Here is a 16,662-nt window from a genome sequence, read left to right as displayed (position 1 = left end):
TACTTTATCACGATTTATATTTGTTTTGTTTCAATATATAACCCACAGGTATAGATTTCTAACTCTTGCTAATTAATTATTTTAGATAGTAGACAAAATATAAATGAAACCGGTTTTTCCTGGTGAAAATCTGTATGAAATGTCATTCATGTGAGGGGGAACAACACACAACCAAAAAAAAAAAAACATAATATAAATAGAAATTTATAAAGAGCTTCTATAATTTTCTTATTTACAAGTAAAAACTTCAAAAACCAGAGAGAGAGGAAATTTCAGGAAGATTTTGAGTTTGGGTTTGGTTTGACTTTCTTGGCTCTGGTGTACAAGTAAACTCCAGCTAGTGCAGTGGCCGTACCTGTTGCGTTAAAGATATTGGAGAAACAGACTCTTGCTCATCAAACAAGTGGAGATTCAATCAATGAAAACTTTATATATATACTATTAGTTAATTTGTTTGTTAAGTTACCTATGGAATTAAGAGGCGAGACAGGAGTTTTGAAGAAAAGAATGGATGATGCAATAACCACCACACGCTTCACGCAGTTCCCAACAGAGTGTGTCACTGGAGACACCATCTCTAAGATCATATAAGATACCTAAACCCGTGTTCGTAAATTTTGAATCACATTTGATGCTAATTGGAACTGCATTGTTAACGAAACCTAAACCCATCTTTAAATTCTGAAACTTTACGAACCTGTTGGTAGCTATGCAAGCAAACACCAGCAAGTAGAGACATGAGGCAAAACTCTTTTACAGTCAAACCCTGACTTGTCTGCCAAGAAACCACAAGCAAAAGCCATAAGTTCTCGACCTGTTTTTGGTGATGTAATATGTTTTCGTCACTTACAGCTAGATGTAGCTGTGAGGGAGTAAACTTAAAACCATCGATGAGGATTGCTACAGGAACCAATAAGACAAGGGAGATAATGGTTATTATAGAGAAAAGGTTGATGTTGTCCAAAGCTTCCTGTTTCAATACAACAAACTTTAATAGAATTGCTGGTTTCAATTAAGAGAAACAAAGGTTGGTTTCTTGAGAGAGGATAAAACTACTAAGTTACCTTTTCAACCATGAATTTTTTACTGAGAACATTGCGTGATTGGTTCGTCACATTAGACGCCATTGCGCTGCAGAAACCAATCCTGGTTCATTGGAAAACACACAACTCAAACCAAGTTAATTTTTCAAGAAGAATGCTTTGATTAGTTGTTGTTGTTGCATACCAATTAAAAGAAGCTTCTGTGAAAGATGCTAAAGAAACTCCAGCGACTATTGGTAACAAGGAACAGACAATCCATAAACTCGGCCACTGACACTCAACAGGTTACATCAGTAAGAAATAAATAAAAAAACGCTTTTTAAAATCTCTGATCACTAGAGTGTCTATATATGCTTTTGCGTACCTCGTCGAGCAAGAGAACAGAGAACAAGACGGTGAAGAAAGGCTCCAATGCTTTGATTGTGTGGGTGAAAGAGACGTTTACTCTTCCCAAGCTCACATTCGTCAACAAGTTTCCTAATGTGTGAGCTGCTGCTAGTTGTAATATCGCCGGAAACTAGAGATTGTTAAACGAATATTTCAGACGATTTTACAAATGAATATCTCTGTTTTTTAGAGGACTTTGTCAAGAAGAATCATTTACCTGAGATGGAGTAACTTTTGGACGAGGATGGAGTTTGAGGAGCCACATTATTGATATCATCAACGTTCCACAGCCTAATTGAAATGCTGTTACAGTTGCTGGATATGGATAAACCCTAAGTACCTGGGATGAACAATGAAAATTTAGGAGTCTAATTAAAACCCAATTGTGACTCTCAAGTTGAAAAGACTATATATGCTATCAAAGATAGGAGAACCTGTTTATTGAAGATGTTGTAGTAGATATTGAGAAGATACCAAACTCCGAACATGCCTCCTAGCTTCAGCCCTTTGACCAAACTTCCAGATTCCACATCTCCCGGAACTGTAGCTGACTTGAGCTTGAAGCCATTGAGTCTACGTTTAGGCCTCAGGAAAGGCCAAGGATAAGAGGAAGAAGAAGTAGAAGAAGAAGAAGAGGAAGCTCTGGCTCTTCTGGTGAATGATGATTCAGGAGTAGACTTGGTAGCTAATAGCGGAGACACGAGTCTCGGATATGGAGTTATTAGAAGCATAACTTGGTACCCCCCTTTCTTCTTGCTCTGTGGTCTGTGGATTCTTGTTTTTGATAGACAGATCTATGGACTATGGTAGATGGTTAAAGATCTTACCTAAATCCTCTTTGTCATTTGTTAAAATCTCAGCAGCACGAGTAAACGACACTTGCTAGCTTTTCTCTCTCTCTCTCTCTTCTTCCTCCTCTAATTGGTAAAGACTAAAGAGTGTTAAATCAATCGAATGCTACTCTGTCTCCTCAATCCTCTCATTATCATGTCTCAACTTTTGTTTTTTTTGGTTGTTTGAATTCTAAGAGCATGGTTATTCGAGGATTCTTAAGGTGAGGTTCTTAGCTGAATATAATAACAGACTCTTAATTTTTAACAAAAAAAAAAGTTAAGAACCGATTCTTAAATAAGAGTTTTTAGATACGGTTCTTAACTTTTTTTAGCTAAAAGTTAAGAGATGAGTTCTTATATTCCGCTAAGAACTCCACCCTAACAACCTTCCAATAATCATGCTCTAATGATAATTAATTGTTTATTTATATTAGACAAGTTATTATGCCGACGTGTTTTCGTGTTTAATTTGTGCTAATAAGATAGAATAAATCTCTCTAGCCAAACTTTGACGTATGATGATAACAACTAATAATAATAATTGTTTTGTCGAAAACTATGTATTTCGAAGTGTCAGAAGGAGGCGGGAAACGTATGGATGTGATAAAAGGGCGGGTTTAAACATGTGGACGTACGCATGAACCTAAGTCTTGTGGTACCAATCAATTTAGAGTCAGTCCACCGTTTCTTGGCTGTCTTTATTTCATAATTAGTATGGTCCCATTTCTCTATACCAGCTAATATATGTATATTTCATTATCTGTTTTTTCACTTACATGGCTAAACAGGATGCATTTTCCTATTCAAATTAGATCTAACTATTGATGAACGCACATAAAACCCTTAGAAGCAAAACGTCCACATTATTATTAGAAGTAAAACACACTCAACACTCGAAGAACGCTTACAGAGCAGAACACCATTTTAAACTTAAACACACAACACCTATCTACCAAGAAACCAGAACCACAACAGGCGAGTCTCTTTTTATTCATCACAAAACACACGCTTCATGTTGTCGCCACTCGTACCTCGCGAGTTGTCTTGGTGTCCCTGTCTCCTCCTGAGGCAGTATGACCCTTTGTGTCTCTATCTCGAACATCATAAGTCTTGCTCTCTCGTACATCGTGAGCTTTGTCTTCTATGGTCTGTCCTGCATCTTTTGTCCTCTGCCCCACGTACTCGGCCATGTCAGCCAAACGCTGCTTTGCTTCATCCAGCTCATCCGGTATACGTTCCCTTACTCTTCGGATGTGGTTCAGTACCCACGACATCGACGATAGTCCCGTGAGCCCTATTGCCCCTGACGCCATGAATCCTGTCATAGCTAAACCGATCACAAAGGCCGCTGGTACGATAACCGGACTGAAGATGAGGAACAGCGGGAATGCCAGTATTAGTCCTATAACCGAAACGGCTAAGGTTAAACCGGCCAGAGTTAGCAGCGTCCCTCCAACCGGTACGCCGGCGACCACTGCTAGAACCTGCATGCACGTGTAAAGCGTATACAAATGATATTCATATTTGTTGTATAATATATGCTGAGATTCCAAGGATGGTGTAAATTAAAAAAGGAACCTGAGTGGAAGAAGGCCCGCTCTGGGGATAAACCACTTTGATGCCTCCTTCGTGCTGGCGTAGAGGGTGCACTTGAACCTGGTGTGCATGTGTGCGAACGTCAGCCATTAATCCTCCAAGGTAAAGCTTTGTTAGATAGCTTTAGCAAGAAACTAAAACCACAAAGATGTTGCTGAATCAGTTGCTTCTTCCTATTAAGCTTTGAGTAATGGGATCGGGTTTGTTGTAAATAGTATTATAGATGGGCAACATGCTGCAAGAACGTGACACGTAAAGGAGAGACGTGGCACCTGAGAACCTTGCATGAGTAACAAGTTTCTTTTCCTTTTAAAAAAAAAAAACTAACTTTGGAAGAGAGGAAGATTGCGAATCCGATGTTACCAATGAAGGGGCTGAGACGGGAAATTAAGAATTCAACTGGGATTCCTCTGCTAATCGGTTCATAATTAAAAACCCCAAGTGATACTGAAAATAATATGCAGAACGAGATCTGTCTTGTGCTTGAACCTCCACATTGATCACCTAATATATGAGAATTTGAGTACTTTGCTACAAATCCTTGATTTCAAGCTTCTGATCACTGAATCACTAGCTGCCTCCCTCAGTTTGGAAATACACAGAATCTTCAAAGTCTTGTTTCATATGCAAATCCAGCTCTTTAAGCAGTCCATAAACCGGCTCATTCTCAGGATGCATGTTATCATCAGCCACAAAGCTATGGACCTTTCTTTTTATCTCAATCAAACTATCTGCCAATCCTTTTTTAATTCCCCTGTTCCTCACTGCATTTCTCAACTTTTCCACATTCTCCCATTCTCCCTTAACCCCATACATATTCGACATTAGCATGTAATAACCAGCATGATTGGGTTCCAATTCAAAGAGCTTCTTTGCAACAGTTTCTGCCATCTCATCATTCTGATGAATCCTACACGCGCCTAAAAGAGTACCCAAGACTTGTGGTGTTGGTGAAAAAGGCATCCCATTTGTGATTTCAATGGCAGCATCTAGTTCTCCTACACGGCCGAGAAGATCAACCAATACAGCATAATGCTCTAAGTTAGGAACAAGTCCGTACTGACTCACCATCAACTCAAATATTCTCAGTCCCTCGTGTATCAAACCTGAGTGACTACAAGCAGACAAAACTGAGAGAAATGTCACTTCATTAGGCTCCACTTCTGAGCTCTCGACCATTTGAGTAAACGTCTCCAGCGCTTTAGTGCCCTTCCCATGGATTCCATAACCAGTGATCAAAGAGGTCCAAACCACGACGTCCTTTAAAGTTATCTCATCGAACACTTTACAAGCACTGCCTAGACTCCCACATCTCGAATAAAGCTCAACAAGAGAGGCTCCGATGAACGGGTTACTGTCAAATCCGAATTTGATCACATAACTATGAAAGCATTCAGCTTGTTCGAGAAAACCCAAATCCGAACATGCCTTAAGTACCTTCACCATAAGAATAGAATCAGGCCTCGTATTATTTTCAAGCAGCATCTTGGAAAATTCCTCAACTGATCTGTGAGCCATTCCATTTAATGTAAAGCCGCTTATCAACGCAACCCAAGAGACCACATCTTTCTTCGGAATCCTGGAGAAAACAGCATAAGCTTCCTCGAGGGAGAAACACTTCATATACATATCAACTAGAGCAGTGGAGACTTTCACTTCTGTCTCAATGCCTTTCCTAATGGCTAATTCATGGCTCTTCCTACCTTGCTTTAGATCATGAGAAGCTGCACAAGCTTGAAACACACTGAGCATAGTAGCTGCACTAGGTTCTGTTCCGCTACCCATCATTTCATTGAAGACACGCAATGCTTCAGCAGCAGCTCCATTTTGAACGTAGCAAGCAATGACTGTGCTCCAAGATATAACATCTTTCTCTGCCATCACCTTGAACAAATGAACCGCTTCTTTGAAAGCTCCCGACTTAGCATAACAATTCAATAGTGAATTCACTAAAGACAAATCCTTTTCAAATCCTCTACGCATCACAAAACCATGCACACACCTCCCAAGTTTTGAATCAGATAGTTTCGTACATGCAGAAACTAGAGTGATTAAAGTTACCCGATCAGGACTAACATGAGAAGACGTGGCCATTCTCCTGAAAAACTCAACGGCCTCAAAGGGAAAACCATTCCTCTCAAACCCAGAAACCATAGAAGACCAGGTGACAATATCAGGCTTCTCCTCCAACTCATCAAAGACCCTCAAAGCTTGGGTCATCCTCCCACATTTGGCATACATATCTATCAGAGCAGAGCCAACATAAAGGTCAGACGCAAGCGAAGCATCCTTGTTGATGAACGCATGAATGATTTCTCCACACTTAATTTGCCGCAACTCAACGCAGGCCTTGAGAGCAACTGGAATGGTGAAGTTATCAGGCTTTTCTTCACAGCGAAACATTTGGATAAACTGAGACAATACTTGTTGCCATTGTTTATCTCTGGATAAGCTTTTAAGAAGAGTATTCCACTGATATAAGCTCCTCTTGGTCATTTCGTCGAACAAGTGGCGTGCATACACGAAAGAAGATAAACTTTTGATAAGAAAGCCTGTAATATAATTCCCAGGAAACTGATATTATCCTAGATTACTATAAATTTTCCATCCATTTTCTCGTTTCTAGGGAATTGCTTGCTTGATTAACTGAGCAAATGAATTTGAGAGGGAGAGAAGAAGAAGAAGAAGCAGAGCGTTAATAGACAGAAAGACCCATGCGCGCCAATATATTTGCTATAACACGATGGGCCTGGGCCGGAAACAAGTGGTCTAAACAGCAGGTCCATTTACTTTTGTTAATACCCCTGTTCGGGAACGCGCAAGGCGCTAGTCGGGCGGTCGGGTTGGGCCTAGCGCCTAAAGAGAAAATCGGGGATTAATCGGAAATTATGCGGAGCAGAATTTTTAGATGGTTTACTGTGTTATAAAACATGTTAATCTTTAATTGTGTATAACATTAATACATTTTCATGTTTAAGATTGTATAAAACACACAAATAGAATATATAAACTTAATATAGTGTATTTTTCATCAAAATTATGAATATAAATGATATTTATAAAATTTTAGATCAAATAAAAAATAAAAATATTATTAAAAATAAAATAAAAAAAATTAAAAAATAAAAAATAAAAAAATAAAAAAAAAATAGATTAGGCGGCCGCCTAGGCGGCTAGACGGTCATTTAGGCGGCTAGGCGGTCATTTAGGCGGTCTAGGCGGAAAAAATCGGATATCCGATTTTTTAAACCGATTTGGCATAAATCGGGGCGGAAGAGTGACGCGTAGCGCCTAGACGGCTAGGCGGCCGATTTTTAGAACAGGGTTTAATACTATATATGCTTTCTCTTATTTGTAGGCTTTTGATTGGTCAGATAATTGATTATTTGTTTGTATTCTTAAAATACGAACAAGGATAAGCATAATAAATAGTAATAAACGATGATATTAATTAAAGTAGTTGTAGTAAGTATTAATAAAAGGAAGGAAAAAGAAGTAACAAAGCGCACGTGGCGGTTATTGTTGAGAAGTGGAATAGCTCTCTCGCTCTCGCTCTCGGCTACAAATACGCACAAAAGAGGAAGGATCTCCTCCTTCGTCTTCTTCTTCATCGTGATCAGAGCAGAAGCAAGGTCATCATTTTCCAGTGCGTCGTCGCTCTCTGGATCTCGTTCAAGAAGGTTGATTCTCTTCCAATATTGTTATTTTATTTTATTTTATTAATAATATTCTGGTGGATTTGCCATTTTTGCGGAATAGATTCCGGTATTGATTGATTATTGAGAAATTGTGGGGGTGGTATATTCTTTATGCTCGTCGTTATAGGGTAAACGGTTTGATGTTTTGTATATAAGAAAGTAAGATTTGGTGGTTTGTAGTTAAAGAAGAGAGAGAGAGAGTGAAGGAAGGTAGTGGAGAAAAAGGGAATAAAGAGCCAAAAGATGCCTTTGAATTTCGGCAACGATGTTGATGGATCGTCCCGGATTCTTTTGAATGAGCCTCGCGGATCTACTGCTCAGGTTTGACTCCTCCTCTTTCATCTTCTCACGTCAGTTTCCTTCTGTTTCTTTTCATCATATCTTCTTCTTGTTGAATTGTATGATGAGCCTGTCTTGAATCTTTTTTACAGGTGCTTCTGTTTGGAGGGCAAGTCATCTCTTGGAAAAATGAAAGGAGGGAAGAGCTTCTTTTTATGAGCAGTAAGGTATGTGTGTATGCGCTTTCCCCCATTTCATCTTTTACTATTTTGTTGGCTTTCAATCAGTTAACTCAGACCATCATGCCCTCACTTCCAAACTAACTATCCATATCTTCTCCTTTTATGTCATGTCTAAACTTTTTATACGTTGATGTGTTCCTTTAAAGGTATTTATACATCACTTCCCCACTAAGGATTGAAGCAGGAATGTTTTAATTAGTATTTTTTTTATTTGATGCGTCTCATGTAGGCTCAGTATTTGCCTCCCAAGATCATTAGAGGAGGAATACCTGTTTGCTTTCCTCAGGTTTTGCATCTCGCATCACTTTTAATATATACTTATAATCTTCTCTCTTATTTTGTTACCACCATCAAGACTACTGTTGCCATCTTTCTCAGTTTGGAAACTTTGGTGGACTTGAGCGACATGGGTTTGCCCGCAACAGATTCTGGGCACTTGATGACGACCCTTCTCCTCTTCCTGCTGCTAACAAACAATCATCTGTTGATCTCATTCTGAAGTCCACTGAAGATGACCTCAAGATCTGGCCTCACAGGTTTGTGGGAGAGACAGATCTATAACTTGCACCCACATTTTTGTCTCTCTTGCTCATCTTCTTTTACGGTTTGGATGTTTTGTATGTGTTTCCGCAGCTTTGAACTCCGTGTACGCATCTCTATCAGCCTTGGGAAACTGACTGTGATCCCTCGTGTGAGGAACATTGACTCAAAGCCATTCTCTTTCATGTTTGCTCTTCGAAACTACTTACATGTATCTGACATAAGGTGTGCCTTTCAAATTTTTTCTTCCTCTACTTCATATTATTGGTTCCTTTCTCTCTTTGAGTAGTAGTAGTATTAGTAGCTATTCATTGTGTGGGGGGTATTGAATTCTCAGTGAAGTACGGGTTGAGGGTCTGGAGACACTTGATTATCTAGACAACTTGAAGGGTAAAGAAAGATTCACCGAGCAAGCAGACGCAATCACGTTTGACGGCGAGGTAAGTATCAGCCATTGTTTTCCCCTTACGCTTTTTACACTCCCACAAGATTGTTGTGATATAGAGAGTGAGTGGGGTTGCAGATCGATAGAGTGTACTTGAACACACCAACGAAGATTGCTGTCATAGACCATGAGCGGAAGAGAACCATCGAACTGCGAAAGGAAGGCATGCCTAATGCAGGTATGCGCATTATAACAGATTAAAAAGACACTTCAAATGTTTTATGTGTTCTTGGACCTTTGTTTGGGATTTGTTTTCTAATGGAAAACTCGAGCAGTTGTGTGGAACCCTTGGGACAAAAAGGCAAAGAGTATAGCTGATATGGGGGATGAAGATTACATGACGATGCTGTGTGTAGATTCTGGAGCTATAGAACCTCAGGTTTTGTTAAAGCCTGGTGAAGAGTGGAAAGGCAGACAAGAACTCTCCATCGTCTCATCGAGCTACTGCAGCGGACAGCTTGATCCACGCAAGGTTCTTTACGGAGATTAACTGATCCTTTTTTCTTGTTTACCAAGTAAACAAATAATAAGAAGACCATGATCTCATCATAAGCTTCTTTTCAAGTGTCAAAAGAGACTCAGGTGTTATGTTTTGAACTTGTTAGGAAGAAAGAGAGGTATCGGTCATATTCTTGTAACGTTGACTCTATGTTTGACCGTTAAAACAAAAATTGTACCGGGGGGTTACTTTTGAATCGTGAAACCTTTCTTTATTTGGCCCACTCGTCAAATATTATCATCGTCATTGTCTATAACTTATTTGGCCCATTCGTCAACTTACTGTCGCATATCTTCTCAGTATAATGGTTAATGTGAACTCAACTTTTTGTTTAGTTTTTTCTTTCTTTACGGGAAAATATGTGTCTTTTGGCTTGGTGAGCAAGGTAGTGTGTCCCTACTATGGCATAGTATATTATTTAAATAATATATATTTGGCAATAAGCTCGATTACCGAAGCTCCCGAGTGCTTCGGTGCAAGCACAGAAGCAATAAGAATCCGAGGCACGTAATCCGAACCAAACTCCGAGTCAAGGCAAGTCAATAAAAGTCTTGTACGAAGCTGAGGTTAGTAAGTTGTGTTCATGAGAAGCTTTCGTCGAAGCGTAGGTTCGAGGGACTTGGAAAACACCACACTCTCCCGCTCGCTCTCCGCACGGTAGACTTGGTCTTGCTATTGTCCTCACGCGTGTTCACTTCTACAGTCCATTTTACTTAGCCTAGTGGATATCCTCCTCAAAGGCCTTTCTCTATATATCTCTCTCTGGTTTTCTCTTTCTTTGTTTCGGGAGCTATGGCGAGGTAAAAGCTTCTCTCTTTTTATGCTTTTATTAATTTCTAAGCCCCAGATTTCGCCTAAACTCTCATCTGATTTCGATTCTCCTTTTCCTTCCTGGGAATTATATAGCAAAGATTGATACTTTTTATGTATGTATCGGCCTCTATTGCTTTCGGTTTCTAAGTAATGTATGAGATATGGACTTGTTTCTACTCTGTGAGATTTCTTGTCTGCTTCTCCGACAGACAAAAAAACAGTAATTGATTTAAGATGAAAACCCTAGTTTGTTGTTTTCTTGTCTTTGAGAGAATGTTTATCAAATCTCTTTTTCTTTTCTGGTAACTAAAAATAACTCTTCAACTTTTTTTTATCACATATCACAGTGCTTGGATTGTAGATGGACCAGGAATCGCATCCAAAGTGAAGAATGCTTCTCTGTCTTCAGCTTTGCAGACCAGAGACTGTGGAGCTTCTATCCAATGCCCCAACTGCTATCACCGCATTGACAACACCAATGTGAGTGAAAGTCACACACTTTCTCTCTCTCAACCAGAGTAGAGCAGACCATGACTAATGATTTTCTCATTTTCAGGTGCTGGTTCCATGGCCTGGCCTTCCTAAAGGTGTCAAGTTCGAGCCAACTGATGCGGACATCATCGAGTTTCTGGAGGCTAAATGTGGGATCAGTGGCTCAGAACCACACGTGCTCAGCGAGGAGTTCATTCGGCCAGTCACTGAAGATGTTGGAATCAATTACACTCACCCTAAAAACCTTCCTGGTACTTGTTCTTCCTCACCTTGGCTTTTAATCTCTCTCTTGAGTCCAGGTTTATTGACTCCTTCCTTGAGAGAGGTATGCAGGTACAAACAAAGATGGAGTAAGTGCCTTCTTCGTTCACAAGACTGTGCAAGCATACGGAACAGGACAAAGGAAACGCAGGAAGATCACACCCACGTGCCTCAACGAGGAGCCAGTTCGCTGGCACAAAACAGGCAGAAACAAACATGTGTTCCTCAACGGAGTGAAAAGGGGCTGCAAGAAGATAATGGTGCTCTACAAGAGCGCTAGAAAGGGATCAAAGCCTGAGAAATCGAAGTGGGTTCTGCACCAGTACCATTTGGGTACGGAAGGGAATGAGATAGGAGAGTATGTTGTCTCAAAGGTCACATATCAGAAGGAGAAAGTAAAGGATGAAGGGGAGAGTTCAGGGGTTAGAGGTGGCCCTGGCCCAACTACACCCATGACAAATACTCCTACACCGCCTAGACCTGTAGATGGTGTTGCTGGAGATGGTCAAGCTTTTGATGATGACAAGATGCTTGATCCATTCTATGAGGTGGTCAATCATAACCAGAAGCTCACTAAAGTCCATGTTTGATCCATTTTCTAACTAGAGACTAAAGTCCATGTTGTTTCTTTTCTTTCTTCTTGTGGTTGAAAACCAGGGACTGGACAGCATTCCAGAAGCTGCTTTGTGGTCGAAGAAAGCTAGAAGGGAAGAAGAAGAAGTGGGTGTAAACCTCAGTGAAGATAACTTAACATGCAATGAGAGCATTGAAGCTTCTTCATCTCTTTGGGAGAACAACCAGATTCTCCCCAATCCTAGCCTCGGGGAATTAGATGGTTTCGCGCTTTCGGATCTAGAGAATGTAGACTTGGGGTCTCCCCCTGATTTCCTCACTGTAAGAAGAGAAGATATCCATTAATTTTCTTCAGTTTCATTTGAACTTGGATGCTGATATCGATTTCATGGTGCAGTTAGCTTCTCAGGATAGCTTGATGAATTGGATGGGATGGCTGTGACTGGATTCTTCTTGCTACTATATTATTGCAAGAGACGACGTTTTATATCAGATAAATGCTGCAGAAGAAAGAGGATGAGGCAAATGCATGAATGTGTATTAAAGGAAGGAGAAAACATTGAAGTCTGGTGGCAAGCTCAAGTCATATCTTTGTGATCAGTTTTACTTGAGCGAATTCCCAGGCTACAAAAGTTTTCTCTCGGATCCACGGAAAGTTACTTTGAATTTTCCGGGGAATAAATAATTTCAATCTCTCGAGTGTTTCACTTGTTTGTAATTCGGAAAGACATGTTTGTGTACTACTTTACTTTGCTTGTGTGTTGTGGTCACTCTGTTTTGCTTTGGCTCGAGTCTGAACAACTGTTATAAATATCCAGCTTGTTTTTCTTCTTGTTTTTGCTAACTAACTGGTGAAGATTAACAAGACCTTGAACCAACACAACATGGAGGATTAACAGAGCCAGCCACAAATACCACATTAACTCTCCTTCTAATTAAAGACTGTTTCAACCTCATGTCGTCTTTCTAACTTTCTCGACCTCCCTGTGTTTGTTTTTTTTTTTTTTTTTTTTTTTTTTTTTGTCACCAACAAACAGATTCATATAAAAAATATATTTTTCGTATTTACCATTTTCACCATATAAATCTCATAATATCCCGTTATTGCCTCCAAATAAATAAAATAATCAGACTAACCACCACTATTCAAATTATACACAATTTTTCTCTTGTTCAGCAGCAAATTAAAATTAGGGCTTTTCTGCAGCAGCTTCCTCTCTCACTCTCTCTGCGCCTCCGATATTCATTCACCCCCTTTGGTTATAAAAAAGAGCTAAGAAGATTCAGACTTCCACCACCGAATCAGCATCCCAGAGCTCTGAGCCATAACCAAGTAGGATGGTGAGGAGAGGTCGCGGCGGTGGTATGGGCGGAGGAATAAATCGGAGATACCTGAGTCAAGTTATGGATTCGTGCGGGAAGGACTTAGCTACGGCAGAGGAAATGGTGGATGACCTTCGTTCCAGGTACGGTAACTTCGCGAGGCTGACCCGTCAAGTGCTCCTGCTCAACGTCAGGAATGTCCTCAGTGCCCGAAACAAGCGTGCCAAAGACGAAGTGGAAGATGACAACAACGGCGGCGATGATTCCGATGGTGGTGGTGCTGCTCCTAGTAAGATGAAGAAACCGAGACGTGTTGATGAGAAAGAGGAGAAGTTGCAGCGAGCTGAGCAATCTCATCTCAAGAGGAGAAACAGAGAGAAGTCTCCTTCTTCTTCTTCGTCTGAAGAAGACAGTGGCGATATCTCCACTTCTGAGGACGCCATATACAGCCAGAAGCTGAGCCCGAGGTTTGATTTGATCAATGACAGCTTACGAGATAACTACGCTAAGATGAATAATAGCCCCGCCGCCAAGAAACCAATTGTGGAAGTTGAGACTGTTACCAACAACAACAAAGGTAGAAGCAAGATGACTACAATGGGGCTTAAAAAGGAAGCTAGAGTCTCTCTTCCCTTGAGCGGAACTACTCCTACTCATAATAATAATAAAGGAGGAGGAGGAGGACCTACTTTTAAAGACTTTGGTGGGATTAAAAAAGTGTTGGATGATTTGGAGAATTATATCCTCTTCCCTCTTCTCAACCCTCCTCCCTTTATGACGATGGGAGTCAAGCCTCCTAGCGGCATTCTCTTCCACGGCCCACCTGGCTGTGGCAAGACTCAGCTCGCCAATGCCATTGCCAATGAAGTCGGTGTTCCCTTTTATCAGATTTCAGCTACTGAAGTCGTTTCTGGCGTCTCTGGTGCTTCTGAAGAGAATATTAGAGAGCTCTTCTCCAAAGCCTATAGGACCGCGCCTTCCATTGTGTTTATCGATGAGATTGATGCCATTGGATCTAAGAGGGAGAACCAGCAACGGGAGATGGAGAAGCGGATTGTTACTCAGTTATTGACTTGTATGGATGGACCTCGTAACAAAAAAAATGATGATGCTGATTCTAGTTCTTCTGGATATGTTCTCGTCATTGGAGCTACTAACAGGCCTGATGCTCTTGATCCTGCTCTCAGGAGAAGTGGGCGATTTGAGCGCGAGATTGCTCTAAACGTCCCTGATGAAGATGCCAGGGCTGAGATACTCTCTGTTGTAGCTCAAAGGCTTAGACTTGAAGGTTCCTTTGACATGAAAAGAATCGCTCGCTTGACACCGGGTTTTGTTGGAGCTGATTTGGAAGGTGTAGCTAACATGGCTGGAAGCCTAGGCATAAAGAGGGTCAAGGATTCAAGAAAATTGCAACTGTCCGGTGACAGTGACAACCAGGATGATAGGTCTTGGCTGAGGCAGCCATGGTCAGAAGAAGATTTGGAAAAGCTCTTTGTCAGAATGTCTGATTTTGAGGTGTGTTGATCAATGACTTCATTTTTCTCTACTTCTTCAACGGTTTCAACGTTTTACACTTAAGGTTCCTGACTCTCTTTTTTTTTTTTGCATACCAGGAAGCAGTGAAGTTAGTTAAGGGATCTTTAACTAGAGAAGGTTTCTCTACCGTGCCTAATGTCACATGGGGGGATGTTGGTGGACTTGACCATCTACGGCTTGAACTCAACAATTACATAGTTAGGCCTATAAAAAATCCAGAGATTTATAAGGTAGTAATAAAACCCTTGCCACCGCTACATAGTCTTGTTCCATTAGTGTCTGAAATGAATGTGTCGCTTTGGATTTTGTCTAGGCTTTTGGAGCGAGCTTAGAGACAGGTTTCTTGCTCTATGGACCACCGGGTTGTGGTAAGACGTTGGTTGCAAAGGCAGTTGCAAACGAGGCAGGAGCTAATTTCATACACATTAAGGTTTGATTTTCACGCCAGAATTTTTTTCTGTAGTTTATTTTGTATATGAATGGTGTTGAAATAATGTGACTTTTTTTTGTTTTCTATCTTGTATCGTTGGCTTTCAGGGTCCAGAACTTCTAAATAAATACGTTGGAGAAAGCGAGCTTGCTATTAGGACCTTGTTTCAGCGCGCCCGGACAAGCTCGCCATGTGTGCTCTTCTTTGATGAGGTTTGTGTCGTTTCACTTATTTGAACAGTCTTAGTCTGGCTAAAACGAAAACATGTTAATATATTGAGAAGATTCTTCAAACTAAGCAACTTTAACAAGAGCTGTCTGATTCTTGTTATACATGAGTTGAGTGATGTCTTTGAATTTCAGGTGGATGCTTTGACAACAAGTCGAGGCAGAGAAGGTGGTTCGGTTGTTGAAAGTGTTTTGAACCAGGTAATAATTTTTTTTTTTTTTAAAAAGGCTTCCTTGGTGATATTGGATTCTGCAACCCTGAATCTGAATCAGGCGTTGATTCTTTGATGTGTCCACAGTTTCTTACTGAACTGGACGGTGGAGAGAGACGTAATGTGTATGTAATTGGAGCTACAAACCGGCCCGATGTGATTGATTCTGCTTTACTAAGACCGGGTAGGTTTGGGAATCTTGTGTACGTACCGCTGCCTAACGCGGATGAGCGTGTTTTAATCCTCAAATCAATTGCAAAGAAGAGACCAATAGATCCGAGTGTTGATCTGGATGCCATTGCAAAGAACTGTGAAGGTTTCAGCGGAGCTGATCTCGCTAACCTGGTAATCTTGTCTTTCATGTTTTTTTTGTTGAATTATTAGACATTTAGACTACTACATCCCATGTTGTGTAATGTGTGGTATGATTCTGATGGTTGGTTTGAATTTGTTGAAGATGGACAAAGCTATACACGTGGCAGTGAAGGAGAAATTCGGGTCCAGTGAGTCGTCTGAAGATAATAATATAGATTTAAGTGATTGTACCATCAAGATGACTCATTTCGAGCAAGCCTTGTCCTTAGTCACACCATCTGTGAGCAAACAGGTAATAATAGTAATGATCTTCTCTCACTGGCTCTCTGTTACTTTGAGAAGCTGAAATGGAATCTCGTTTTTGGTGCAGCAAATAAAACACTATGAGGAACTTCCAAAGAAGCTACAAAGAAGCACGGGAAGAAACAACATGGAGCAAATCAACGTAGGATCATCTTTTACCCTCGAGGAAAATAAAGTACTCTCTTAAGTTATACTCCCATTTTCCCGAGGGAGATGCCATATGTTTTTTTTTTCTTGTCCAAACTTTAGACCTAATGATATGATGATCATCAAGTTTTGCGTGGTTCCAACAAGTGTTGTCGTTAAGTTTACAAAAAAGAAGAATCAATGTTGTAGTAAAATGGATATATACAGAGAAGATATAGAAGGGAGATGAAGAGCTGAGAAGATTCGATTAATAGGTTTGGCTCTTGTGTTGTCTTGGACTGATGGTAACCACAAGTAACCGCACAAAATCTCAGTTTGTGTCGGAAGTAACTGTAGAGTAAAAATCATTTCTAATGATCATTGCGTAGCTCAGATTGGCCTGGGCAAAATTAACCGAACTGTACTGAACCAAAATTATTTGTTCCAAAACCGAACAAGAAAATATAATAACCTGAGCAGTTCTTATCT

At 40.4% G+C, this 16,662-nt stretch overlaps 6 protein-coding genes across 9 annotated transcripts; 3 read left to right on the top strand and 3 right to left on the bottom strand.

The window, feature by feature from the left end:
- Positions 1–175: 175 nt before the first annotated feature.
- LOC106388669 (phosphoenolpyruvate/phosphate translocator 2, chloroplastic) lies at positions 176–2,443 on the bottom strand. 4 transcript variants are annotated; one of them, XR_002656957.2, is made up of 9 exons: positions 1,865–2,438; positions 1,648–1,770; positions 1,408–1,560; positions 1,228–1,313; positions 1,065–1,146; positions 851–988; positions 698–775; positions 467–577; positions 176–355 (listed from the first exon to the last, which is right to left on the bottom strand). XR_002656957.2 is itself a non-coding variant. In XM_013828794.3 (9 exons), exons 1-9 carry the CDS (start codon positions 2,159–2,161, stop codon positions 273–275), a joined length of 1,152 nt encoding a protein of 383 aa, XP_013684248.1. In that variant the 5' UTR covers positions 2,162–2,443; the 3' UTR covers positions 176–272. The 4 variants fall into 4 exon arrangements, 2 of the variants coding, with proteins under 2 accessions (XP_013684248.1, XP_013684247.1); XR_007320346.1 differs by having other exon boundaries at positions 851–970; positions 1,865–2,433; XM_013828794.3 differs by having other exon boundaries at positions 467–596; positions 851–970; positions 1,865–2,443.
- A 663-nt stretch (positions 2,444–3,106) lies between these two features.
- Positions 3,107–4,097, bottom strand: LOC106388671 (oleosin S1-2-like). Its single transcript, XM_013828797.3, has 2 exons — positions 3,842–4,097; positions 3,107–3,747 (listed from the first exon to the last, which is right to left on the bottom strand). Exons 1-2 carry the CDS (start codon positions 3,947–3,949, stop codon positions 3,274–3,276), a joined length of 582 nt encoding a protein of 193 aa, XP_013684251.1. The 5' UTR covers positions 3,950–4,097; the 3' UTR covers positions 3,107–3,273.
- Positions 4,098–4,165: 68 nt separating this feature from the next.
- LOC106388670 (putative pentatricopeptide repeat-containing protein At3g01580) lies at positions 4,166–6,744 on the bottom strand. The gene has a single exon (XM_013828796.3). The coding sequence runs from the start codon at positions 6,353–6,355 to the stop codon at positions 4,430–4,432; it is 1,926 nt and encodes a 641-aa protein (XP_013684250.2). The 5' UTR covers positions 6,356–6,744; the 3' UTR covers positions 4,166–4,429.
- A 568-nt stretch (positions 6,745–7,312) lies between these two features.
- Positions 7,313–9,776, top strand: LOC106388673 (putative glucose-6-phosphate 1-epimerase). The gene is made up of 9 exons (XM_013828799.3): positions 7,313–7,539; positions 7,738–7,878; positions 7,989–8,063; positions 8,308–8,364; positions 8,457–8,614; positions 8,712–8,843; positions 8,956–9,058; positions 9,142–9,241; positions 9,339–9,776. The coding sequence occupies exons 2-9, from the start codon at positions 7,801–7,803 to the stop codon at positions 9,551–9,553; spliced, it is 918 nt and encodes a 305-aa protein (XP_013684253.1). The 5' UTR covers positions 7,313–7,539; positions 7,738–7,800; the 3' UTR covers positions 9,554–9,776.
- Positions 9,777–10,046: 270 nt separating this feature from the next.
- On the top strand, positions 10,047–12,531 carry LOC106385605 (SUPPRESSOR OF GAMMA RESPONSE 1). Its single transcript, XM_013825518.3, has 6 exons — positions 10,047–10,362; positions 10,723–10,855; positions 10,932–11,118; positions 11,201–11,676; positions 11,786–12,022; positions 12,099–12,531. Exons 1-6 carry the CDS (start codon positions 10,355–10,357, stop codon positions 12,141–12,143), a joined length of 1,086 nt encoding a protein of 361 aa, XP_013680972.1. The 5' UTR covers positions 10,047–10,354; the 3' UTR covers positions 12,144–12,531.
- Positions 12,532–12,855: 324 nt separating this feature from the next.
- On the top strand, positions 12,856–16,340 carry LOC106438888 (cell division control protein 48 homolog C). Its single transcript, XM_048750028.1, has 8 exons — positions 12,856–14,539; positions 14,638–14,790; positions 14,874–14,990; positions 15,098–15,202; positions 15,353–15,418; positions 15,517–15,774; positions 15,887–16,036; positions 16,115–16,340. Exons 1-8 carry the CDS (start codon positions 13,040–13,042, stop codon positions 16,232–16,234), a joined length of 2,469 nt encoding a protein of 822 aa, XP_048605985.1. The 5' UTR covers positions 12,856–13,039; the 3' UTR covers positions 16,235–16,340.
- Positions 16,341–16,662: the final 322 nt, after the last annotated feature.

Source organism: Brassica napus, chromosome C3 (assembly GCF_020379485.1).
Source record: "Brassica napus cultivar Da-Ae chromosome C3, Da-Ae, whole genome shotgun sequence".
NCBI lineage: Eukaryota > Viridiplantae > Streptophyta > Magnoliopsida > Brassicales > Brassicaceae > Brassica > Brassica napus.
This window is presented reverse-complemented; position numbering and strand designations above follow the sequence as displayed.